We start from the raw sequence: 28,000 nt of genomic DNA, 5'->3' as shown, positions 1-28,000 counted from the left end.
ACAGAAGGATGAAATTCCCCTTTGAACACAGGGCAATAGGCTATAAAATTATAAAAGCTGGTAAATACTGAAGCTGCACTTGAATGTCTCAGCTCATTTCACCATTAAAGATTGTTCTACAACTCGACATGTTTGACACAATAGGTGCATCTCCATGACAATCTCTACGTCAATGCCATGTTGTCAATGACCATAAGGTGGAACAACTAACAGAATAATTTCGACAGCTTCGTTCTACAGCCACAGAAATAAAACAACTATGAATGCCACACACTACAGATCCGAGAGCTCAGCAAAGGATAGTCGATCAATGAACAGACCCTTCCAGTGTCGTTATCTTCCATTAAATTCTTTCTGCATCATCTAAAGGGAAGTTAGGAGCCAAAGATCTACAATTCACTTTGTCATCTCAGCAACCATGAAATACCGAAGTCTCTCATTCTTTTAGATTCTCAGGAGTCACATATCTTCAAACACAAAATACTGACAATTCCAAGAAAGCATGTGTTAAAAAAATATCTCCCCACCCTCTCTCCTTACGTTTGGGGAAGATATTCAAAGAAATAAGACATCATAACTTATGCAAGATGTGCCAACCATCTTCAATGCCAGCAAAACTAACTACAAACACTAATGGACAATTAAAGTTGTCGAAAGATGCATTCAAGTCTGCATGGAAAAACTAGATTCTCGGGTAGCTCAGCTCAGAACTCAGACAAACTGTGTGCATGAAGCATCTCGTCATTAACGACTCACCATCCAGAACAGTATTGACCATGAAAATGATTGATTTTACCCGCAATAGACGGCCTGGTCTATATGTGGCGGAATTTGCTTAATCTCAGTTCCTAGCTCTTGTTCAATTCTATACCTGTCAAAAATATTAATATCATGAAAAATAAATTAATAAAACGAAGAGTGCAAACCAAACGACCTATATAAGAGGTGAACTACTTTATACTTACAAATTGAAGCGATCCTCGAAAGTAATTAGGTTGACAGCTAAACCAAGGTGACCAAATCTCCCAGACCGCCCAACCTGCACAAAAAGTAAATATGAATAATATAATAGTACAAATAGATAGACGATTCACTTGGTAAGGATCTGTATCACATACCCTGTGTAAATATGTTTCTGAGTTCTTTGGGAAATCAAAGTTGATAACAACATTGACAGCTTGAATGTCTATCCCTCTAGTAAACAAATCTGAGTTCAACATGAAGTAAGCTAAGTTACTTGATCAATCTAGAAGACATATATGCATTATAATAAGCAGAACATGCAATTCATCATCATCATGCAATTAGTAAAGCAGATCTGTAGACAACATGAAAGTGACGAAATTCCTTAACCAATCTAAGGGACATACATAAAAAGAGACCCCAGTTACTTATCAGTTATCACCGTGCAAGAGCAGGACTTGAGGAAACGTTTATCATCATGCAATTAGTAAAGCAGATCTGTAGACAACAAGAAAGTGACGAAGTTCCTTAACCAATCTAAGGGACATATATAAAAAGAGACCCCAGTTACTTATCAGTTATCACCGTGCAAGAGCAGGACTTGAGGAAACATTTTTTCTTTGGGGAAAGTAAAAGGATTCAGGGGAATTAAGTGTGGATCATGAATATAAAGGCAAGATTTATATCTATAAATAGGCAACAATGCCAAGATAATCATGCAACAGTAAAATTCAAATGGATGCTACACTAGGTCAGAATTTGGACACTTTTGAGTAGAAGTTGAAAAAAAATAAAAATTTAAGTTGAAGTTGAAAAAGAGTTTGTGGTAGTTGAAGTTGTGTTTGGACATGAATGGAAAAAGAACTATGAAAGTTAAAAATTTGTGGGTAAAAACCAAAATCACTTGAAATACACCTTTAAGCCACGACCACTTGTAATTCAACTACTGAAATTCAGCATTTGAAAAGTCTCATGGTCTAACAAGAACTTTGACAGTGTTATCAAAGGCGAAAAATGCAAAAAATATCTAGTTGTATTACTTGGCGATTACGTACACTTGTGTGTGCACTGGGACCACAAATGTGTCTCTATTATTTCTCCACAAAAAATAATCTTGAACACAATGGGATCCCTCTTCTCATCAAATGTCTTGTGTAAGGGTAGCTACTTTGATTAGTAGCCACACAAAACAAGCTACTTTGTGTGGTGTTTTAGTTTTCCAAATGTGCTACCATGGCCAGTTAGTTGGCTATCTGTTGATTAGGATGGCACTGACCTTGAATAATCCCCTCTTGTTTCCTATCCACCAAAAAAACATCTTCCTCTGTTAGCCCACTAAACTGCTTAAGTGTGCTAAAAGATCAGTCTCTTTTTGTACAGTCACTGATTTGTCTTCCTAAAATGATGTTCCATCCTTGAGCTGTCCACATTTTTTGTATAGTCCTTTGCTGCTATAGAACAATGAGCCTGTTTGGATTGACTTTTGGCTTTTGACTTATAAGCCATAAGTTAGTAATCATAACTTATGGCTTATGGCTTTTGGCTTACTTTTACTATTTTAGCTTTAAAATCAAGTGCTTGTGAGTACTTAATTAATTTACACAAACACTACATAAGTGCTTAAAAGCTATTTTGGCTTAAAACACTTAAAATAAGCCAATCTAAACCGGCGCTAAATTGAAGACATCTGGAAAATCCATTTCCCAAATGCCCACCTCGTGCCAATAATCCTACCAAAGGCTAGTTTTGCTCCCATTAAGTACTTTGATCTTGGAATTGATCTTCAGTTCACCCCCATGACACTAATGGATCTCTAAAAACTAACCCCAAAAGGTGTAGTGACCTCTTCAGTCATCCGATCGTCTTTCTTCCACATTTAGCTCTAGTAATATTCCCCTCAAAAGTTGGTTCTCATTGGTGAACTTCCACATCCATTTTTTTTCCCAAGCGGAATGGATCTTCAAATTTTTGATACCCAAACTCCCATATTTCTTTCCAAAAGCAAGTGGTTTCCTATCTTTCTTTGTTCCCTTTCAAAAGAAAATTACGCATAATACATAAATATGTCTTTTAACTTGGCTTCAGCTGACATCTAATCCAACTTTGAATGTGCACAAGTAGGCACTTAAACTTGTACAAAGTTGCACCCAAAGGTGTGGCCTAGTAACCACTGAAGTGTGTGAGAACCATGAGGTCTTAGGTTCAAATCCTAGCAAAGAGAAAAAAACATTAGGTGATTTCTTCCTATCTGCCCTAGCTTTGGTGGATAAAGTTACCTCGTACCTATTGTTGGTAGGAGGTGGCGGTATCCCATGGAATTAGTTGAGGTGCTAACAAGCTGGCCCGGACACCACCGTTATCAAAAAATATTATATAAAGTTGAACAAGTAGACACATGTGTCCTATATGGCAATTCACGAGGGACACAATCAAACTGATATACATTATGCCATACAGGACGTGTATGCCTACTTATTCGACTTTATACAAGTTTAAGTGAGTCCTAACTTCACCTCCTACGATTGCAGCCAAAGATCCATGTTTGTAACTACATTGATTGGGAGAGAAAACTTTTCCCTCCATTGATGTGTAAGCTAGATATCCCTTCAAAAGGTACCAGAATCACCCTTAGGTATTTCAACTGATCTTCTTCAGCATCACAAAAGATAAGTGTGTGTCATCAATACACTGTAGATGAGTTACCTCTAAACTGTCATTGCCAACTCCAGCTACATCAAAGTCTCTTATCCACCCATGCAAATTGGTTGTTCTTAGTTCTAATCATATAGTTGAGGCCTTCCATAGCAATCACAAGCAGAAGGGGTGACAAAGGATCTCCTTGCCTGAGAACTCTTTGTGCTTTGAAGAACTCTGCTGGGGATCCATTTACAGAGAAACTGATAGTTGAGATGAAAAATTTGATACGGTGTATCCATTTCTGTCCAAACTCCCCAGCAAACTCAGCCGATAACTCCAACTGTCATGATCATAAGCTTTCTCAATGTCAAGTTTGCACAAAATTCCAGATTTCTTTTGCTTCAACCTGGAATTAACTGCTTCATCAGCTTTTGAAAAGCATCCATGATCTGTCTACCTTTAATGAAAGTCATTTGTTGAGAAACCACCAGTTTAGAAATCACTTCTTTTAATCTCTCAAGGTGCTTTGGAGAACAACTTGTAAATGCTTCATGTTAAACTGATAGGCTTGAAGTCCCTCAATTCCTTAACACCTTTCGTCTTGGGAATGAGAGCTATAAAGGTTGCATTGAAGTTTCTTTCAAAAACTTCTTGAACATTGAAGTTTTGAAAATCACACTTGATGTCCTGTTTCACTACCTCACAAATTTGATGATGAAGCCCATGGAAAACCCATCTGACCATGAGCATTGTGTGCTACACAATTTCAGACACCTTAGCACTTCATTTTCATCAAAGTCACCTTGTAAGGCGTCATTGTCCTCCTCGATAAGATGGGACAGTTGTCATAATGATAAGTACACCACCATTGTATTGTTTCAGTACAGAGCTTCTGGTAGAAGCCAATGATTTCTCCTTCAATATTAGTTAGCTCCTCAGTTATTTCTCCCTGAACCAGAGGTTGATCAATGTTGTTGAATCTTTTGTGTGCATTTGCCACTTTGTGAAAGAACTTCGTGTTCCTATCACCTTCTTTTAACTACAGAGCCCTTGATTTTTGTCCCAAGAGGTTTCTTCATGTTTGATTGGTTCCTCATAGTCCATGAATAAAGAAGCCTTTTCAACTGTTTCTTCCTCTGTTAATATTTTGTCTCCAAGCACCACCTCCAAATCTACCATTTGACCTAACAGTTTCTTCCTTTGATAGTCCATTCTCATTTCTGCTCCACTCTTTGAGTTAAGATTTAAGAGCTTTTAGTTTGCAGGCAAGTATGTAGTCAGGATTCCCTGAGAAGTTGAACGAACTCCACCTTTCTTATTCTGTTATTGAATCCTGTTGACCTAACCGCCAATTCTCAAATCTGAAATACTTTTTTTTCCTGTTCCAAGAACCACCCAGTAAAGCTTGCGTTGGGACTTGTTTAATATTGTCATCCCATTCATTAGAGATTAAAAATTCTAGAAGCTATCTCTGCATTGTCCCCTTTAAACCAAGTGTATGTGGCATCTTCTAAATGTAGATCAATTAAGTTCATGTCTTCAAGAATGCAATGCTGAGGAGGCTGAATCACTAGTTGATATGATAGGATCCTTGTGAAGTAGTAGCCTAAGTTTGGTTGGGATTTTGTAAAGTCTTTTTGCACTGTTATGGTTCAACTTTAATATATATAGTAGTTATCAGTTTCACAAAAAAGTACATCTCTTCAATAAAATCAGCAAATTCCACCATACCCCTTGTTGAGATTTTTTTTTTTTACAATTACAATGTGACATGTAAAATCAAAGACAATTTCATAAATGAATGAGTCTCCACAAATTGAAAGAGGTGAGAACAAGAAGGGGTTACTGTTGACAGACAAATTAGCTTGTTGGATATTGCAGGCAAAACTTCATAAAAATTTGGGTTGCAATAGGCAGACTGGTGGTGTGAGTTGGAGGTGAGCAAAGCTGGGTTTTTGAAAATTGGAGCAAGGGTTTCTTCTCTTCCATGGAGAGAAGTTGAGTTTGGGAATTGAGACTTTGCATATTTGAAAATCAAAAGAATTATCATCCAAAGTTGTTAAAAAACTGGATTCACTAAGGAGAAGCTTCCTTTGGTAAGTCTGTAAAGAAAATAAGGGGTCTGCTTGGTAAAATAGAAAATAGTTTTACTTAGCAAGAAAAGGGGTGGATTGGAAATCAGAAAAGCTAAGAATACATAATAACTGCTTATTGATGAAGTGGCTTTGGAGAGGCAATGGGAGGAGCAAGCTCTATGGAAGGAGGTAATTAGTGAAAGGTATGGGAGGAAAACTCTTGCTCTACAGAGGTAGGTCAGATGTCAGAAAACCTTATGGAGTAGGAGTTTGGAAAATCATTAAGGCCTTCTGGCCCATGATGGAACCAAATCTAAAACTAAAGGTTGGAAGTGGTAGCAAAATTCAATTCTAGTAGGAATGTAAGACAGACCAAACCCCCTCATGGAATCATTCCCAGATTTTTCACTATCTACAACGATCCAGATGCTAGAGTAGGTTAGTGTTGGATCCCTCAGGGGGTGGGATCTGTCCTTCAAGAGACTTCTAAATGACTCAGAAGTGGAAAGGGTGACATCATAACTGGAAACACTTGAGGGGTTCAGTGGCATAAGAACAAACTCAGGCATAATTCTTTGGAGGCATAACAAGGATGGTTGCTACACTGTCAATAGTGGCTTACAAAAGAGAAATCCTTAATCTTAGTGGGAGGCAGCAGTATCAATAGAATTATGTCTGGAACTCTAGATAGGTATGATCCCTAACAAGGTGAAGTGCTTTACTTGGTGGTGAAGAGAGCTTATCTTACACATGAAGTTCTACAAAGGAAAGGGATGCAGATAGTGTCCAGATGCTTTCTCTGCAACAAAACAGGGAAACTGACAAACACTTGTTTCTTCATTGTAGCTTCACTGCCCAGTTATGATCAATCTTACTCAAGCTTCATTGACACTAGATGGACCATGCCTGCGCACACAACAGATCACTAAGTTGTTGGAGGCAGCAAAAGCCATAAGAGACGGTGGAGGATAATACCATCTTGTGTGGACTATGAGGAGGAAGAGAAATGGCAGATGTTTTGAAGATACATCCATTCTATTCAGAAAGTAAAATGAGATTGGAAGGTGGGGCTGTTGGGATAAAAGTTTAAACTAAAGGGAAAAGAAAGAAGCAAAAAATTACTCTGCCATACATATATATGGGCTGATGAGTAAAGGACATCCATTTAACTCAAAAATAGAAAGAAATAAGGTGCACAAAAGGTAAGTCGAACCTAGATGGTCAAGAAAAACAACTCTCATCCAGACAAGTGCCCCCAAGCAGGCCTTTTTTTTTAAATGACAAGGGAAACCCGCAGCCGCTACCCTTTGGGTGTGCACAAGGCAAAACTCCCGCTCCTATGTGCACAGTGTCCCCAAGCAGGTCTTGTAACTTTGGGTGCCTAGTAAACTATGTTTTTTCAATATATTACACATATATATAGGATCTTTTCGAGATTACCGGGTGCAGGTGATTCCCCTAACACCAACGTAGGCCTGCCTCTAGTCACAACCAAATGACTTCCATACAGGAACCATTACCATCAAATTTCTCTTGATATTTGACTACTCGAAAACATATTCTAAAGACAACGATGAACCGGTAAATATGCTTCGAGGGGCATCAGAATCGATCTTCAATGTTTAATATTTGCAATGAGACACTTCATCCACAATCATAGGAGCAATTTCAGCAATTAACCTCAATGATCACCTACCACTGACTCAGCACTTACAACAAGAAACACCAGCAAGTATGAGTAATAGCAGTTCGAAGTAGATACAATTATCATACCAGTACAGACAAGGTTCCTGCAGGCACCATTGCGGAAGTCATGAAAAACCCTGTTCCTATGATCTTGAAGCATCTTCGCATGGATATAGAAGCATGAATAACCCAGTTCCGTGATCTTCTTGGCAAGAAGTTCTACACGATTTACGGAGTTGCAAAAAATTATTGATTGGTTTATTTGAAGCTGCAAAAACAGAAGAGAATGTTATAACATGAATTGATGTAAGTACTCATATCACCATTAATAGTTTGGTGAAGGACCAACCTTCGAGAACAGAGTGTTAAGGCAATGAAGTTTCTGTCTTTCTTCAACAAAAGCATAAAACTGGCTAATACCCTTGAGTGTAAGTTCGTCCATAAGGTTGATAACATAAGGCTTCTGCAAGTATCTATCTTTGAAGGCCTTGACTGTAACAGGAAATGTAGCGGAAAACATTAATATCTGCCGACTGGCAGGCAAGAAGCGGATCAGCTGCTCAATGGAAGGTAGGAACTCTGGTGATAGAAGCTTATCAGCCTGAAGGACATAAGTAAACACAACTAAATTATAAATAACATAAAGTGTCATCCCTGTAAAAAAAAAATTGTGTAGGGGCTGGGGTGGGTGGGTATGGGAGGAGATGTTAAAGATAATCATTTATTCCAGCAAACTCGTAATAGAATGTGTATACATGCAAGGGACAGTTCAAAATTATTATTCAGGTAAGGGAAGAATTTTATAGCTTGATTCTTGACTTTCTAGGTTCCACATGAGAGTCATAACTACACTAGCTTAAAGCATTACTTGCATATTGTTCTCCAAATCAGAAATAAATGTTATGGACATATCAAAAATGTTATGTTGATTAGACTTTCTTAATATTGCACATGACTTTCCCCGTATTCAACAAGGTTCGTGAAGAACTGATAACATTTGGCAATCAATATAGCCTTTTGGTTGTCTGCAATCTAAGAGAAAAATAGCCATGCGGCTTCACAGAAGGAAAAAGCAAAAGGAAAAGGGAAGAAGAAGAATTACCTCATCCATGACAAGCATGGAGCAATCTTTCAAAACACACACTCCTTTCCTTGCAAGGTCAAGTATTCTTCCATGAGTTCCAACAAGCAAATGCACTGGCTGATACAGTCTCATTATGTCGTCTTTTAAGCTGGTCCCCCCAGTGGAAACCATGACTTGAATTTTTAAGTGCTTCCCAAGTTCTTTGCAAACTTGAGATGTTTGAAGAGCCAATTCCCGAGTCGGGACAAGGATAATAACTGCATATGGAGGCATCAACAGTAACTTAGTGAACCAATTATAAGGATCCAACCTAAACCAATTATAAGGATCCAACCATTGCTTATCTATCAACAAACAGTGTTTTCTTAAAAGAAAAGGACAAATATTTTATTTTGCAGGAGGGAATCAATTTCTAGGACCAACATAAGATTACTTAATGCATAGTATCAACTACACTCCACATGACCAAAATATTGTAGCTTCTAACATAAGAAAATATTTGTAGCAGTCTATGCATTACAACATCATTAAAACACTCCCTTAAGAAGCAAAGACATGCGAAGATTTCATGAGCTCATTCAATGTGCAACCAATAATAGTTGGAAAAAGAGCACTGTGAAGAGTTGAACTTCGCTTAACTACTAACCACCCCACCCAAAGAAAATAAACTTGAATTAAAAGGTGTTGAGTGTTATCACTTAACTATATTAGGCTCAAGCTCAACGTCATAACATATGCAAACATGTTGCTTGAACATTCTTTAAAGAGTTTAAGTTTCATCCATAGATGGTATAAAAGATATCAAGTCAGATATTTTTTATAGGTAAAATATGCCAAGTCACCTTAAACCAATTACATGTAATCGCCTTCATGGTTTAGCAACCTAGAAAAAAAACAGTAAATAACCTCTTGGAGCAGGATAAATTGTACCAAACTTGTAAAAATTTACATTGCCATGCATGAAAACTTCAATTTTTTCTTCTTTTTTTTACCCCTCCCTCGGAGCTCCCATTTTTTTGCTCCCTTGGCGACTCGAACCCACAACCTTAAGGTATAACTTTAATTCTTTTCTTTCTTGCCTACAATATTAATTCTTTTCTCAAGTTATTTTACAACTTGACCTTGAAACTTTTTTTTTTACAATATCTTGACCGTGAATTTAAGTTCAAAATATTTCCAAATAAACCAAAGGAAAAGCTACTAAATGTTCTCTTATTATAATTCAAGTAGCAATTAACTCCAAAGAATCTCTTTGCAAGAGATTTATTGTTGGTGATTAAAGATATGCACACATAAAGGGGGGTGGCAATCAAGCAGTTTGGTTATATTGGGGGTTTCAAGAGGATTTAAGTAATTGGGTCATACACAAATCCAAACCACTGGTGTATGCAGGTTAAAATATTAAAAAGGTTACATCATCAACAAGAAAAGTTAGATTCATAACCCAATCCACCCAGCGTAATATCATGTTGACATGTTCCAAACAACAACATACCAGTGTAATCCCACAAGTGGGCTCTAGGGAGAGAGATTGTTTTCGATAGAGATGCAAGCAGATCATACCCCGATTTTTGTGGGGTAGAAAGGTTGTTTCCACTAGACCCTAAACTTGACAGGCATGAAAAGAAATCGAAGCATGGTAGCAAGAAAATATGACAACAAAATATCAAGATGCATATGAAGCAACAGGTAGTAATACACTTAGTTGCGCGGACTCTTCACTTTTGATGCCTCACCCTTGTCGGATTCTCCAAAAGTACACTAGTTTTGGAGAATCCGACACGCACACGCACCCATTGACATTTTTGAAGAGTTCACGCAACATAGGTAATACACAAAGAAGAAAAGGAACAACACAAGTACCAAATGACACTAATAATAAAGAGAAGCATAGAGGAGGTTATCCCCTGCCTCTCCCACCTAAATTTGCTCGAACTCTTCCCTTTCGGCGTTGCACCTGTTTCGACATGACATAGGTATGGGTTGGGTGTGGGATACGTACCAAATTTGGATACTTTGACAAAAATCAATGGAGAAATTTGAGACAAATACAATGATTTTATAATCAAAACAAAAGTTAATTGTGAAATTGAAGAAAATGGAGTACCTTATATTGAAATTTCTATGTCAGACCTTTTTCTTATATCACCTTCTAGATTCTCCTCTTGATCAATATTTTCTCCACATAATACCTTGTAAATTTTCCACATAATGTCTCCAAATTTAGACACATAACTCTATGTTTAGTTATTTGAAGCCGAATCCCCGCACCTGGATCCGTACCTCCGAATCTTAAAATTTAGATTATGAAAGATCCGACCTCTAGATCTGCACATGAGTCCGTGCAACTTAGTCTCCCACAATATGTCACGACACTCGGCTACCTACTAACCTTGTAGCCTAATCCTCAACCTCCACTCCTTCCTATCTTGGATAATGTCCAATAGGCTGGAGTAGTATCATGTCATGTCTAAATTCTAATCACCACCCAGTTCTTCTTCAGTCTACATCTACTTTTCTCTGAACTCCTGTTACAACAAACTCCTCACTAATCCTTACTGGTGCATCCACACACTTCTTCACATGCTCAAACCATCTCAGCCTTGTTTCCTTCATCTTGCCCACCACCGAAGCTATTCCCACCTTGCCCTGTATAACTCCATCCCTAATCATTTATCCTAGTATGCCAACACATCTTGAGCATTCTCATCTCCGCTACATTCATCGTTTGAACGTGGGTCTAGCCAACACTTCACCCCATACAACAATGTTGATCTAACTAGCATGGTACAATTTACCTTTAAGCCTTCACAATATATTCTTATTGCACAACAGCCTGGATGTGAGTCTCCATTTCACTAACCTTGCTTCAATATGATGTGCAACATCATCATCAATCTTCACATCCCTCCTTGGATTATAGACCCAAGATACTTGAAACTTTCTTTTATGGGTATGACTTAGGCATCGATCTTCACTTCTACCTCCACCTCACGCGTTATTTCACACAACTTGTACTTCATATACTCTATTTTAGTCTTGCTTAACCTGAAATCTTAAAACTAGAGTCTATTGCCAAACTTCCCGCCTATCAATAACTCAACTATGTCCCGTCAATTAGTACTATGTCATATGTGAATAGCATACAAAACGACGCCTTTCCTTGAATATGTTATGTCAATTCATCCATCACTAAGGCAAATAGGAACGAGCTTAGGGTTGATTGTTGATGCAACTCCATCATGACCGCAAAGTGTTCTAATCACATCCCATTGTTCTAACCTGGGTCTTGGCTCTATCATACATGTCCTTAATAGTCCTAATGAAACCATTAATACACTTCTGGACTTAAACATCTTTGAGGGACCTTCTTAGGGACTTTATCATATGCCTTCTCTAAAACAATGAACATCATATGTACGTACTTCTTGTTCCTATATTGTTCCAACAATCTCCATACAAGATGAATGACTTCTATAGTTTATCGTCTCGACATGAATCCAAATTGATTCTCGGAGATAAGAGACACTTCCTATCATCCTCATTTCGATCACTCTCTCCCAAATTTTCATAGTATGACTTAGTAGCTTGATACCCCTATAGTTGTTATAGTTCTGAATATCATCAACCAGGATGTCGTCTAACCTAGTCACTCTTCACCTCATCTTATGAATGACCCCCTTAACCTCCGTAGTCTTTATGTGCCCACAATACCCAAAATCTCCACAACTCTCAAAATGCTCTAACTGCCCCAACATGATTTTCCTATCTTCTTTATTCAAGAGCTTATGGAAGTACATTTGTCATCTTTGTTTAATGTGCACCTCTTCTAACACGTTGTCATTCTCATCCTTGATGCACTTTACTTAGTCTAGGTTACAGGCCCTCCTCTCTCACCTTGCGATCCTATACTGCTTCTTATCCCCTCATTTGCACTCGAGCTCTTCATACAAGTGCTCAAAAGTTGTCGTTTTAGCCGCTATGATCGCTAGGTTTGCTTCTTTCTTTGTCATCTTTTTTTTTTGAGAAGGTAACAACTTGTATTCTATTCCAAAACAAAACCAGAACTTGCCACAACAAATTACAAGTTCCTAATTACAATTGTGGAGGTTAGCAGGAAGATCTTTAATCCTATAGCAAAATTTACAAGGAACCTAAAACATCTGTAACTGATTCAGATCTACCATGAACTCCTGTTTACACCAAAAAAGAAACAAAACTAAGCAGTTCATCTTAATCTTCTGGATGGAATTACTCTTGTTTTGGAAGCATCTGAGATTTCTTTCTTTCCACACAGACCACCAGATGCAAGCCGGAATGATTTTCCATCTTTCTTTATGCCCGGTAATGCTTGCATAACTGCTCCATATCTTGCGTAATTTTCCTAGGCATAACCCATTTCATGCCCTTCAGATTGATAAAAACATTCCACAAAATATTGGTTATTCTACATTGAAGGAAGAGATGATTTTCTCTATTCCTTTTCCTGTCTTCCTCACCTAAGTTTTCTGATATGCCACTTCTTAGCTTCAACTTTTCCTTGTGCCTCTCCTTTCCATCACCAATCCATGTTATGCTAGCATGAGTTCCCTCTTGAGACCCCTAATACCTCTCTAGTTGTTTCCCTGATGCAATCAATTGTCCTCGCCCACATACTACTTGCGTCTCCACTACTCCACCAAGCACCTGTAGCCACCAACTTCTCTCCAATTCCTGAGATTTGGCCTCAGCCAGGCCTCCCCATCTAATCCTTGGTAGGTCACAAGCAACCCTCTTCTTCTTCCTCCTCTTGATATCTAAATCCATAACGACAACCTTATGTTGGGTCGTAAGATTCTCGCAGGGATAACCTTGACGTCCTTGCATAAACTTCTATCACACTTCCTAAGGAGCAGATAATTTATCTGAGTCTTAGCCATTATGCTACGGTAGGTTACCAAGTGCGCCTCTCTTTTCTAGAAACTCGAGTTAGCAATTACAAACTTAAAAGCTTTTGCGAAGTCTAAAAATGAAACTCCTCCTTCATTTCTATCCCCAAAGCCGAAACAACCATGAACATCATTGTATCCTCCTAAAGTGGTTCCTATGTGTCCATTAAAATTTCCTCCTAAAAAAGTCTCGGTATGCAGGATACCTCTCACAAGTATTTTGAAATATAAAAAAGTATTCAAAATAGCAAAAACTAGACAGCTAAAAAGTACTTAAAATTTGGAAAAGGGGGCTCCAAGTCTCCAAACAAGCTCTTAATTTTATTTTTTGACAAAAAAGTTTCTTCATTTTAGGAAACATAGACTATAGATACTGTACTTCTCATATCAGAATACAATGCAGTTTGTCTGCAGAATAAGAGAGTTAATGCATCTTCTAATTCAAGTAACTCTAGCTTGATGACCAGGAAAGAATATCAGTTTCATTTCAATTTGTTTGTTTAATTTTAACTTGACGGAGTTTGAGAGAGTAAAGAAGACTTTTAAACCTTGTGTCTTAAACTAAAGATATGTAAAATGTACCAAAATGCTCTTTAATCTTGTGGTCGTAAACATATTATGTGGAAAGTTAGAATAAAAGAGTTGCCAAAAAGGGAAAAGAGACATCCTCTTGTAAACAGACTAAAAAGGAAAATAAGGCAAACAAATTGAAACAGAGGGAGTAATACATAGAGAGATAAGAAGAAAACAGTAGGCTAATATGCTTTATCACATAGCTTCTTAAATGGAAGGTACTCATACAACTTTTTACTGGTATTTTTAAGAGAAACAAGAATGCCTACATGATGGGGCCTTGAATTTATGGTTTGCAAAATTGCAACCCCATGAAAGGCGGAACATTTTAACAGACTAGCTTGAAATTGAGCACCTGAAGATATCATTTTCTGACCTGTAGATATGTTGGTGATTTGGTTTACTATGGCACCCATATTGTCATATAGTTACCATACTGATACATTGCAATTTTACTAGAAGGAAAGGAGATGTTTTTGAGGGGCTCAAAACAAGTCCGGTTCAAAGTTAGCTCATTCAGCACCATAGCTATAAGCCAAGCTCATGCTCAAGCTTGTGTAGTGATCGAATAAATAAGCAGATTCAAACTGCACTATGTAGGCAATTTAGTTTTTGTTACAGTTCCAACCAGCAGAGAACCAACAATTAAACAGCTATTCAATTAGATAAGAACCTTGAATGACATTGTTGTCCTGATCAATTTTTTCCAATGCAGGGATGCAAAAGGCAGCAGTCTTCCCAGTTCCATTCTTGGCCCTCGCCAAAATATCACTTCCTGTTAGAACAATTGGAATACTCTCCTCCTGAATTGGTGATGGCCTCTCAAATCCCTTTTCGTAAATTCCCATAAGCAGTTCACGCTTTAGAAAATAGTCTTCGAAATCATTTCCCTTGGTTGCTGTCACATCCTGCCAGGAACAATAACTATTGTAAGTGCACACACTTCAAGTTGAGAAGCAGCAGTCGAAGGGCAATTTGTGTAGTGTAGAACAATGTGCGTGACTTCTATTAAACAATTAAAATCACTGCGGTAAGGAACCATCAGACACGAATGTACATGAACCACATCAATGAACATGACACAATTAACCAAATTACTTGGAGACTTAAGTATCATAGCGATAGGAACCAGTGATGTTACGTTATGTTAACTTAGTGTTAAAAACATGTATTATATTTTTAGTAGAACCATTATTGACAAAAACGATAAAACGCTCTTATCGCAAGAATAGACTCAGATTCATTGAGCACTTGCATGAAAATTGTGACAAGGCCACAATTATGAGCGACAACTGCACAAGCTTCAGATAGGAGAACAATTTTCAGCAAATTTCGGCAACTTTACAGAAGTATTTGTTTTTTCTCTTCCGGTATCTCTGGATCAATTTGTTTTCCTAATGAGAGGCGACTGCACAAGTGCATTTAATAGGTTTTCAGGGAAAATATTATGGGACTAAAAGATCAGACAGTAGCCTTCCCTATTTCTTCAAAGTTAATTTTGATGTGATTTGAAGAGGAATGCCACAAGATTGAGATAGATATATTTGATTTTTTTCCTTATAATTAAGCAATACAACAAAACCTCACTTAACCCAACACCTTAACAGCCATGCACCATCTGTGTCCGCAATCTGAAGGCACCCCTCTCTTTCAAGAGGATTCGCTTTCACGAGACGTTGATAAGATCCATCCATTTAGCAGAATATTAGGATGTCATAACCTTAAAAGTTAAAATGGAAGGGTGAGGTTCAAATGAGTAGAGGCTTATAGCAGATACCTAGTAATAGTTGACAAATTGGAATTCAAATGAGTATTTTGGTTTGAAACTGCTCCTGAAAAAAAAAAAAAAGGATTTACGTCCAAGTTAAACTTGGTGATGGAAGTCTTACTTCCCAAACTGACTAATGTTGAAGAACCAGCGGATAAGTTGTGGTTAGGTCTAGGAGTGACCCAGAGCTTGCTTGTTTTCCCGATACTAATAAAGTATATTGCTGGTTTTGTTTATTTCTCAATTCTAGTCCAAATATCTATAGAGTGGCTCAGAGTTGTCACACAAGGAAATAACAAGGTCGATAGAAAAGAACTGCACAATTAAGGAAAATGGGCAGAGAATATTATAATATTCCTATAGCAGGGATAATTAAGAATTAAAGCATCACATAAACCTCCATACAGAAGCTAGATGGTATTTAGCAGATATTATTTGTCCTCTGCCAGTTTCTTTTTGGTTGTAGGGTCGTGGGAGGAATAAGATAATTTATTAATAAAAGTACCAAAAGCTACCGATACGTACAAAAGATCCTGGAATCTTTTCTTTTGTTTTGAAATGGTAAATATATTATACACTGAGACACAAAGAGTGCAGTAAAGTTACATACCAAAGGAAGCCATAGAGATCCCTAACTATCTATGTAATGATTCTAAGAACTGTAACAACGTTTCAGGTTCGTTTAAAAGGATGACGCAGATATTATCTTAAGAGTGGCATTGGCTTTTCCTTCGAAAAATCTACTTTTTCTGCCACCATATACATGTTAGAATGGTGTTCCATATAATCTTCATAGCTTTTGACAAATCTTTCCTGCTCCGTCATTTCAAAACATCTGCAGTAGACCTGGAATGACCCATTTCAAACCTAGACTATAGAACATTTGCCAGACCTGAGTTACCATGGAACAGTGAACAAAAAGATGGTCAACTGTCTCAGAGATTTCTCCACACATGTCGCATATACTGCTTAGCTGGACGCCTCTTCTTTGCAAGTTATCACTGAATGAGTCGAGCTTCTTTCATCACTAACCAAACAAAACACATTACGTTGCAGGTGCTTTTAATTTCCGGACTAGTTTCCGTGGAACATCAGGATTCCCCAAAGGCCTTCGTTTTAAAACCATGTAGCAGAACCTACTGTGAAACTTCCATCCATATTTCCTTTCCATACTTCACTGTGTTTTAGCTCTTGGAAGCTGAGGAGAACATTATAAAACCAGTCATCCCACTAAGCTCCCAGTAATTTAAATTCGTTCTGAAAATAACATTCCAACAATTGTTTTCTTCACTTTTGAACTACCGTGCTGTTGGTATCTTGAGTTAACTAATGAAGATGAGATAACTGGTCTCTCAAAATAGTTCCTGGAGTCCTTTATGGACAATTTATAATGGATAAAAGGATCTAACGATTCTAGAATGTTTTCCCAGTCATTTTCTACACACCAAGTATGAATTTTTACAAGAAATGTATTCCTTTTCCCTTCAGAGCAGCCACTATTTAAGGACAGCCCAGTGCACTAAAGTTCCCTCTATGCGCAGGGTCCGGGGAAGGGCCAGAACATCCACTATTCTCACTAGAAAAATTGTCCGCCATGCATCGCCCTTGAACCCCGTGCAGGTTCATAAACATACACAACTCTGCCAAGAAAATCTGCAATGGATAAATATGTGATTGATTGACTACATTGCTTCTTCCACAACCAGAGCATCTGATACACAACATGTAACCTCTTCTCTGTAAATTATCTTGTGTTAGGCACGTGCCAATGATAGCAATCTATCCAAAGCAGGCCAGCTTTGAAGATCTGTAGCCTCCCAAATCATCTTCCAGGACACTGCCTCTCAACTGTTATGTTCTGTGTTACCAGCTTTTTGAAGCATGCATCAACTGCAAATTTCCTATATTTACAACCTATCCAGATTATTGAATCTTCAACACTTCCCATCAGCACCACTTTATTTAGTATCTCGAGTAGGTAATTTACTGTTCCTATTAATAAAATTTCTATTCACTACCACCCAAATTCAACTGCCAATATTGCTCTAACTTTTTCTTTTTAAAGTAAAGTGTTTGAACTGGTATCTGAATTTCAAGACTTGTTAACATCCCAAAGCTGCAGATGACCCAAGGATTTGGTTTAATGGTAACTGTAGTACAATGGTATTGTGCTAGGCGCACATCACGAGTTTGAATCATCTAGCATATAAATTGAGAACGATGGAGGAGTGAACCTATTAGCCACGAGTTACGAAATGGTATACAGAGGACTTCTTGATTATCAAATACAAAATATCTCAAAGCTCCAGGTGATCTGTTCAACTAAAAAGTGAAGTTGGAGGAAGGGGCCAAGGGGGCGGGGGGACAAGAGAATTTCTTTGATAGGAGAATAGATGCTTTCACCTTGTGGGATGGAAGGCTCTGATTTCTAGTAGAAAAACTGGGGGACTGAACATTACAAACTTAAGAATGCATAACAAAAGCCTTCTATGGAAATGACTTTGGAGATACAACACTGCAGTTAAAGCATTACGAAAGAAGGTGATCCAACAGAAATATTGTCAGCAGGGATACTGGAGTACTAAACCTGTGGGGTCTTCTATCGGAATTCACGTTTGGAAAGCTATCAGAAAATATTTGGGAGGAGTTTGTTGTCAATACTGGGTTCAGAATTGGTAATGGGAGGAAAATATCATTTTGGAGTGATAATTGGTTAGGGCATGGCCCTCTTAAAGAGTTGTATCCAGATCTACTCAGTCTGGTTTTTTCACCTGATGTTACAATTGAGGATGTTTGGAATCAGTTGGTTGCAATCTTTCTTTTAGAAAACTAAATGACTGGGAGACTCTGAGAATGGCCGATTTTCTGAAGACACTAAAAGTATTCCATGGTACAAGCAATATGGATGAAACTGGTGTGGATAGAAGCAGCAACAAAAAGTTTACCACTAGATTTTGCTTTAATTTTGTCAAATACATCTACGCTGGTGTTGACTGGCCTTGGAAAGCTATGTGGAAAATTAAAGCTCCTTTTAAGGTGATCTGTCTCACTTGGTTTGTGGCTAGAAAAGCATGTTTGACACATGAGAATTTTCAGAAAAGAGGTTTTCGGTTGACTTCAAGGTGCTATTTGTGTCAGTAGGAGGCAGCAATAACAGTCATTTATTTCTTTATTGTAAGTTCACATAAATCTTATGAGAATTGTTTTTGTCTTTGGTTAGGATCAAATGGGTAATGCCTAGAGATAATAAGGCCTTACTATGGAGCCGGCTCAATGCAATAGGTAGCTTTAGAAAGAAGTGGAGGAATGTTTTCCCGACCTGTATTTGGTGGACTCTACGAGACAGAGAGGAACCCGATGTGTTTTGAAGACAAGTCATGGTCTATACAGAATATCAAGATGAAGTGTTCTCTTTATAACCATTATGTTTGTGCTAGCTTGCAAGCACCTTGACCAATTCCAATGGGTACCTGCTACCTCCCAACACAGATACCGACCATAGCATGGACAGATGGGAAGAAGTCACCTATTTTTGTCTCCGTTGGGAATTGAGCCTGAAACTTCATGGTACTCAAACCATTTAATTGACCACTAGACCACACTCTTGGGTGAAAAATGAAGTGCTATGTGTCTTCTATTCTCTATAGTAACTTGTAAGGATAATTATATAGAGGATGCAAAAACATTTTTTTGAATCTTTAGAAGCCTTGTAAGATGAGCAAGGCCTTTGGCACTTGTAATATGGATTCCGGTACCAACTTGGTGCTGATGAATACACATGTCACCTTTCTCAAAAAACAATAAATAAACTTTGCTAGAAGGAAATAGTTGGAGGTGGTTGAACATGATGAGAGAAAACAGAGTGCGGGTCAAAATCATTGAGACATGTATAATTGCTTCAATTAAGGACGAGCACTTCTCAAATCTTTAGATGCATTCTCACTTTAAGTAGTTGAAACCTCTATTGTAAAAGAATGAGGATGGGATGCACAAGAGCTTCAAAATGTTGCAACACCCTGCTTATGACTTCTGAGGATAAAAGTTAATAAGCCAAAAATGGTGTCTAAATCTGAAAGTATCAAGGGGTGCAGGATTCATTTGGTCGTTTTCTCCATAACAAAGCATTGCTGGGAAAGGTCAGAGAAGATTGCATTTGCTAATTCCTGAGTCAACTTCCTTAATGAGACCTTTAGCTCTTCCAAGAAAGCGGAAGGTAATTGAGCATAGACCCAACCTCCAAATCCATGACAATGTTGCAAAGTTGCCAACATGATCAGTAAATGAGCCCCACCACATACGGCAAGTTCTGCTCCGACAAAATCCCTACTTAGCTACCATAAGTAATTAGAAGCATCCAATTCCCCAAAGCTCCTCCATGGGCCTGAAGCTAGGCCAAGAAGTCAAAATGAACAGTCTCTTCCTATATTTGTTACAGACAATAATAACAATATCAATTCTATGTAGATGTAAAATGGTGCATAGAATGCTCAAAAACAAACAACCCAAGGGCTGAAATATTATAGACATAAAGTATGTCCAGGTTTTCATGACAAAAATTGATTATGAGATGCTTGTAGACTACATCGGATAAGTCACATATGAAAATAACATCTGATCTTTAAAGGTGTGAAATCAAGATGCAGTATGTGATACATAAATGGGAAGTTCAAATAAATTATGTTAGATAAGAAGAGAAACAAACATGGCTGTCGAAACAGTCATTTCATAGAGAATATCAAATATAAATTGAACTGCATGAGCATGAGATGACAATTGCCAATTTACCTCTGTCCTGTATCGAGCATCAAGTGGTGGTATCTTCAACCTAGCCTTCCAATCTTGTGAACTAAATAAGAGGGAAAACAAAAAATGACTTATTTCTCAATATCACAGAATGAATTTTAACTTTTGAAACATAAAACTCATAGTCACCCTACCTACTATTATCAACCAAAATCTTAAGTTGAACTTCGGGGAAAGAAAAGTTTTTCATGATATAATCTATTTGATCTTTGAATTTATAATCAAATCCATCCCTCCTTTCCATTACCAATGCCATATGTAAACTAAACCTCCCTTCAAAGTGCAGGCACTTTGTGGTCTGTGGCCTCAGAAAGACTCGCCACTAATGATTTGCTTCCGACAACAAGACATAAAAAGGCTCTTCCCGCGAACATTTGTGTTGACTGCAAACATCACAATGAGATCCATAACTTTCTCCTTCATATTGTCCCATTGCTATGTTGTAAAGGGAAGTGTGGTATCCCTGAGATTATATTGTCCTATCGCTGCATCGTAAGGGAAAGTCTAGTATCCCCAGTATTCTATTCTTTTTCCGAGTATGCCATTGTGTGTTTTTAGAGAAAGGTAATTGTTTAATAAAACTAGAGCTAAAGAAGTGTTGTAGTAATTACAAGTGAACAAAAAAAAAACAAAAGAAAAATCCTTTTTCAATCTTATAAGGATTCTAAGAGACTAGGTATTGATTTTGTTTCATTTACAAGTTCCCCTTTACACCAAAAAGAAAGCAAAAGTATGCAGTTGTTGAAAAGAGTTGGTTTGTTACTCCCTTTGTCCCAATTTATATGACACACTTTCTTTTTTAGTCTATCCCAAAAAGAATGACACATTTCCTTGTTTGGCAAATGTTTAATGACACTATCAACAATTTACCCATGTTGGGATCTACTTATTTAGCAAGAAGTCTACAAAGGTAAGAACTATACTACTATTTAAAATTTTATTTATTTTAAGGGTAGTTTTGGAACATTGCAAAGTGCTCCCACATTTCATATACTCCGTGCCCAATCAAATTCCGTGTTCCACAACAGTATCTTGTTTCTTCTCCTTCTACCTATGTTTCAACAGTTTCAATATGTTGCAAAAGGTATCTCTTTTTTTTTTCTGAAACTGGTGACTTTGTCTATATATGTTAAAATCCGAATCTTATAAGAGTTGTAGTATTTACAAAGTACTACCTACATCTATGATTCTATGATCCTATGCCTATAATGAGTCTAAAACATCAATAATAGAAACATGATCATTTAAAAGTAACTGATTACACCATAAAATAGTAGCAAGATGCAATTGAGCTTAATCTGTTGCATATTGTTCTCTATGCGCTCAAAACACCTAGAATTCCTCTTCTTCCATATTGTACACCAAATGCTTGCTGAGACTATCCTCCACGGCTCCACCTGCCTCTATTCTTGGCAAATAACCCAACTTGTTCCCAGCTTGTTAAGGCCTCTGTAATTTTCCCAGGCACGCTCCATCCATAGATGTCATGTGATTCTACAATGTAGGAATAGATGGTTCACAGTCTCTGCCAGCTCCCCACAAGTACTCACTGTTTTTAAGAACAGAAAGCGCAAAAAAAAAACTAGGTCCATGGGGTTGAAATGAGATGCACACTTCTTTCTTTGAAGGACTTATAGAAACTAGTGTACCAAATATATATGAATTTAATATTCTAATAATCAAATTGCAATTAAAACATACAATAATGACGATATTAATGCAACTCATCAATGAGATCCAAAGAACCAATAGTTTCTCATTGGGATCACTTTGCACAACAATGTTTAAAGCACATACTTCTTTAAAGCTCATGACTTCACCCATAAAGTATAACCCATGGCTTCACATCGCTTAAAACCACCAAGTATCCCCACGATACTAGGACATGTTGGTTTTAGAATTGGTACAGTAAGGATTGAAGCACTATGAAGTCTTCTTTTTTCTTTTTTTGATAAAGTAAGTGGTATTAATAACAACATCAAGAAGATGCAAGAATTACAAGATATGGCATTTGAGCTTAAAAAAATCTCTGGCTACAATAAACCATCCAAGCAGAACTAGTGAGTTAATAAAGTCCTGAAGTTGTTCTGCATTAACAGCAGGATACAAGTTGGACCAACTAAACAAATTTGCAATACACCTAGCCTTCAAAATGCTTAAAGCAGTTGACTGTCCATCAGTAAACAAGGATTTCTCAAGATCAAGAGAAACCAACATACTTCTTCTAGGATATAGAAGAAGATAACAATTCATTATGTCTACAACGACACAAGATGTTGGCACACTTTCGAACAAAGGCTCTAGAGAAACCTAAAAGACAAAGATAGAAATAAGTTACTCCCTCAATCCCATTTCTTTTCTTTTTGCTTAGTCCCAAAACGAAGGATATTTTTCTATATTTAGTAACAACTTAATTTTAAACTTTCCATTTTACCAAATGAGATGATTCACAGCCACACAAATATCTATGGCTTGTTCTGAACCACAAGTTTAAAGTTTTCATTTCATTCTTAAACTTTGTGCCCAATCAAACATCATCACATTAATTGGGACAGAAGGAGTATAAATTTTGATGAAACTATGTTACAAACAAATTATCACACAATCAGGAAAGACACGTGAAAGTGGAGAGTAGGAGAGGGCCTTTCTTGCTGAGGTCTTTCTATCATAGTTTACTGAAAGAGAGGATTTAGTTTGTTTTTTTTTTTGAAACTGGTAACATGTGTGTGTATATTAGATGTACACCATATCAGTGCTATCTACAATTACAAAACCCAACCATGCTTAGGACTACTGCTTCACAAGGAACATATCATATAAGTAGTGATTCAGTCTCCTCTACAGTCTCCTCTACATAGTTTTCTTTACACCAAAAATGAAACAAAAGAATACAATTCATCTCGACTTTCTGCTTCTGTCTTCAAAAATTCTATAGTTCCTCTCCTTCCAAATTGTCCACCATTTACAAGCTGGGAAAGTTTTCACCACTTCTTTTGTCTCACTACACCACCATTATAGTTCTAGCACTTCACTAAATTACAGCTTCATGTTGGCATAGACCATCTTAGTCCTACCGTGTTCAAAAAAAGTTGCAACAATTGTCCAGTTATAGGACAGTGTAGAACCAGATGGCTATTCTTTTCTCTGGCTGCACCGCACATACAACATCTAGAGCATAGATGAAATCCCCTACTTCTTAAGTTTTCTTAAGTGAGACATGCTTCTCTTGCTACAAGCCAAGAAAACCATAAAATTTTGTAAGGGGTCTTAGGCCTCATATGTTTGCACTTAATGGAGATCTGAATTTGAATGGTTCAGACATTAGGCCATTAAGTGTGTTTATCTTTTCTACTTAATAATCTCTTAGTGGGTCCAAAGGGTCTCTGTGACAGAGTCTTATTCTCATTCAGACTCTTTTAAAGATACTTTTATTTTCGTAATAACATTGTGCTCCATATTTTGTTCATTAAAAAAAAATTCAAGTCTCTCTCCTTCACCAACTTTATTAGTTATCCGAATTATTTTCCTTAAACTTTTAATTTTTGTTCTTGCTACTTGTTTATCAAGAATTGATAAAATTTATTGTAAAAAATTTATTTGATTGAAGTGCAACGCAACTTCATAAATGTATTGTTGAGATCGAACGATGATGCATTTATAAATTTATTTTAAATCATTTAAATGTATCATGTTCATTTTTTATTTTAGAGAAGAGTACATGAGCAAACATATTATAGAATAGAGATGTTTCACTTATTTATGGAAGATTCATTTGTGTTGAATTTTTTTTCAAAAGAAGATGACTACATTTTTTCCTAACAATTATTTTTATTATTATAATTTATATATGTAGTCCATGTCATTCCATTTTATTTTTATCAAACTTTTTTTGAGATTGGTAACTGTTATTTTTATCAAACTTAAAATATTTATTTATAATTCAAATATCTTAACGTTTATCAAAGAATGACCTTTTTTTCTAATATTTTGTTAATATATATGTGTGTGTGTGTGTTTAAAAACAAATAGTCTTAATCATTCAGTTTCAGATTTACAACAAAATTGAATGATTCAGATGTGCATTCATTCAGATTCATATGTCTTAATCTTAATGAAAACAAATGAGGCCTTAGTCTTCCAGTTGAACTTCCACTGTCACTGGTCAAATTGTGCATTTTGCCTAATCTGGAAGTTGTATGCAGATTTGACAGTGTAGACTCCATCACTTCCAGGTTTTCAGCACAACATATCCTCAGATTCTTTGAAACCTTGGAAAGATTCCAAGGTCTTGAACAAGTCACGACTCTTATCAATTCCCAATCATTTAATAATCATCTAAAAGTTTCCACCGATGTATTCCTTTAGCTAATTCAAGGTTAGTATCTGGTTAAGTAGCAATAGTATAGAAATCAGAGAACAAAACTTTTAAAGGACCACGCCCAAGCCAGTTGTCATGCTAGAAGAGAATTTTACTCCCCTTGCCGACTTTGAAACTGACATTTCAAGCCAAAAATGGCCACAAGGATGTAATGGCTCTCCAAACTCCAACTCCAAAGGGATAATTCACATTATTTGAGCACCACTGGTTGTGTTGGCCATATTTATATTGCACAAACCTTAGTCTCTAAGTTATATCTCCATAACCATTTCATCAACAAGCTTAGGTTATGGACTTTGAGGTCTCTAGTGCCAAGTACTCCATCCTTTTTACCGGTGATGAGGCAGTCCCATGTGACCAAATGAATTACTTTATTTTCTTTGTTGCCTTGCCAAATAAATTTCCTCCTTAAGGAGTCTGATCTTTTCAAAACCTTAGAAGGGATTGGAAACAAAGACATGACATAAGTCGGGAGAGCATCCAATACACTATTGACTAGAATGACCCTGCCACCCAATGATAAATACTGACCCTTCCAGTTAGTTAGTAGTGATTTCAAAGTATGATTCTTCGCATGGATGGAAACAAATGGAGGAGATCCTAAATTCTGAAAAGCTAAGGAAAAAGAAAATAACCAATGTCAATTGGTGCTTCATGTGCAAACAGTTAAGAGAAGATGTGAACCTCTTTTTTTTGGAACTGAAGAAGATGTGAACTATTCACCTGTGCATTCCCAGGTTACAAGCTGGTTGTGATGGACTGTACTGAGTCTATTTTGTGAATTTATTTTGGAATATAGTAGTCAATGTTGGGTGCAGTCACAGTGAAAGACGTGATTCATAGTTATGCCTTCAGAAGGAGGTGAAGGAGATGCAAAGCATGGGACATAGCTCCTCCTACCATGATGTAGGTACTCTGGAGGGAAATAGACAAGATAGCATTTGAAAGGGTGGAATACAAGTTCGCAAAGTTAAATATGTCTTTATTTTTGGTCAATTGTTTGTGCACCTACAAGGCTCTTGTAAGCTATAACTTAAGATTATTTGGAACTATTTGTAGAGAACCATACTTGTGTATCATTCTCTTGTTTTCAGCCTTCTTGTATATTGTCCCACCCCCACACAATCCATGAATTAATACTTTCCAACTCCAAAAAAGGGCTAGGCAGTCCGAGCATCTATGTCCAACTAATGCACTTGGTTCAGGAAATTAGGATTTTCAATATCGTAAACACGAGTTCTTCAAGTAGAGTTGCACCCAAGATGTCAGATAACAAGCTACCCCTTCATGCTAGAATTAAGTCGAAACTTGTAAACAAGCTAAGCTAGCTTGGGATATGAAATGTGGTAACAATTTAAGCTAGAGCTCAATCAAGGTCCTAGTATCAAATTAATGGCTCACATCTATGTCAACGTGAAAATGAAACTCTGAAGCCCAAAAACGACAACAACATACCTAGTGTGGTCCCTAGAGTTGGGGTCTAGGAGGGAAGAGTGTACGATGACCTTACCCTCACCTTGTTAAGGTGGAGAGGTTGCTTCTGATAGACTCTATGCTCAAGAAAGGTGTTTTAAAACATATTTGAAAATTGCAAGAGTGAAAGAAGCTGAAGTTCTCAAGCCCAACTAAATTCCATTTTGACATACTCTAATGGAGCTCAAAAGTCAGCCCTATAGAATAAGTTTACAGCTAGCATAAAGCCATAAATAAATTCCATCTTGAACCCACTCTAATGGAGCTCCAAAGTGAGCCCTACCATAAGTTTTCCGACGACATTGTTAGAGTTTACTCAGCAAACTGAAGTGAATGTTGGTATAGGTTAAGACATGTACATAGACATCATGGAACTGCAGTTTAAGGCCTTAAACACTGCAGTACTATTTAGCAATTGGAGGTTTTTCTGTCTTGCTGCATGACTCCATCAAGCTACTTTCCGCTAATAATTATTATAAAAATAAATAAGGGATTCCTCCAAACAATTAAAACTACTTTAAAGCCGTGAGGATTTAGCAAAAGAAGTTAAGTCATTTATAAACAAAATGACACCCACTAAAATGCCAATTTAACTATTCTCTGCTAATCAATTCTAGCTTGTCATATTATCTAATTATTGCTGATTCTGGTTTGGCCTTGGGACTTCCATGTTGGAGGTCTCAAGTTCAAAACCCCTTGCCAGCGAAAGCAAGGAGTTTGCCTTCTGGGTCAAGCTCATCGCGCCGGGCATGCCTAGTGTGGGTTACCTCTCTTGTGTGGTTTGTGAGCTATTGCAGAGGAGCGGGAGTTTTACCCTGTGCGCACCCAAAGGGTAGCGGCTGTGGGTTTCCCTTGTCATAAAAAAAAAAAAAAAAAAAAAAAGGTCCATGCTACTTCAGCTAAACTTAATACTCGTCCCGCAACTTATGCTACTTCAGCTAAACTTAATACTCGTCCCGCAACTTTCAATAACACAGGAACAAAACACACATAAAAGAAAGAAGAAAAAAAAACTTCGTCTAAATTTCAATATTCAATCAGGGGCAGAGTCACCATTGCACTGATGGCTTCGGCAGAAAATCTCCACCCCTGTATTAATTAAAGTTCTCAAATTTAAAAAAAAAAAAAAAAGGAGAGTAAGAAACCCCTACCTTCCGTTTTCGGATTGCACAGTCTTTTCAACGTCATCAATAGCAGAATCTGATGATAACTGGTTCCTTCTCATCCACTGATGTGTTTGCTGGTTCTGAAATTGTTGTTGATGCGGCACTGAACTTCTCTGCATATATTGCTGTTGATTTCTTTGTTGAAAACTAGTGTTAGCATTAGGATGCATACTACCGCCGCCGTCGCCGCCCATCCAAGGCGGCGGATATCCTGATCTCGAATTCATTACCAGTATTGTTCACCGACGGCCGGAGGAACTCTATGTACGTTCTCCGATGAGAAAAGGACCGAAAATTAGATTAGGAGTCCAGGAATTTTTATTTTTTGTACATGAAAATTAATAACTACTACTAAATTAAAGTTATTACTACAAAAAAATAATACTACTATAAACTATCATTTCTGGCGAATTTCACATTTAAATTATTTTATTTTCATTATCTCAAGTTTATAAGTAACTTTTAA

At 37.2% G+C, this 28,000-nt stretch overlaps 2 protein-coding genes across 4 annotated transcripts in view; one reads left to right on the top strand and one right to left on the bottom strand.

Annotated features, from left to right (window-relative positions):
- The window catches only part of LOC125830992 (LOB domain-containing protein 1-like), a 393,543-nt gene that overhangs the window by 282,768 nt on the left and 82,775 nt on the right, over positions 1-28,000 (top strand). The gene's annotated exons all lie outside the window — the stretch shown is intronic.
- Positions 5-28,000, bottom strand: LOC125830973 (DEAD-box ATP-dependent RNA helicase 8-like). Of its 3 annotated transcripts, none has more exons than XR_007443169.1 (9): positions 27,520-27,865; positions 20,500-20,560; positions 14,620-14,854; positions 8,464-8,702; positions 7,711-7,962; positions 7,449-7,580; positions 1,119-1,207; positions 966-1,039; positions 5-871 (listed from the first exon to the last, which is right to left on the bottom strand). XR_007443169.1 is itself a non-coding variant. In XM_049510164.1 (9 exons), the coding sequence occupies exons 1-9, from the start codon at positions 27,759-27,761 to the stop codon at positions 793-795; spliced, it is 1,452 nt and encodes a 483-aa protein (XP_049366121.1). In that variant the 5' UTR covers positions 27,762-28,000; the 3' UTR covers positions 5-792. The 3 variants fall into 3 exon arrangements, 2 of the variants coding, with proteins under 2 accessions (XP_049366121.1, XP_049366122.1); XM_049510164.1 differs by having other exon boundaries at positions 7,449-7,629; positions 27,520-28,000; XM_049510165.1 differs by lacking the exon at positions 7,711-7,962 and having other exon boundaries at positions 7,449-7,629; positions 27,520-27,868.

This window comes from Solanum verrucosum, unplaced genomic scaffold (assembly GCF_900185275.1).
Source record: "Solanum verrucosum unplaced genomic scaffold, falcon-dt-bn FXZP01000049.1, whole genome shotgun sequence".
In the NCBI taxonomy this organism is placed as follows: domain Eukaryota; kingdom Viridiplantae; phylum Streptophyta; class Magnoliopsida; order Solanales; family Solanaceae; genus Solanum; species Solanum verrucosum.
This window is presented reverse-complemented; position numbering and strand designations above follow the sequence as displayed.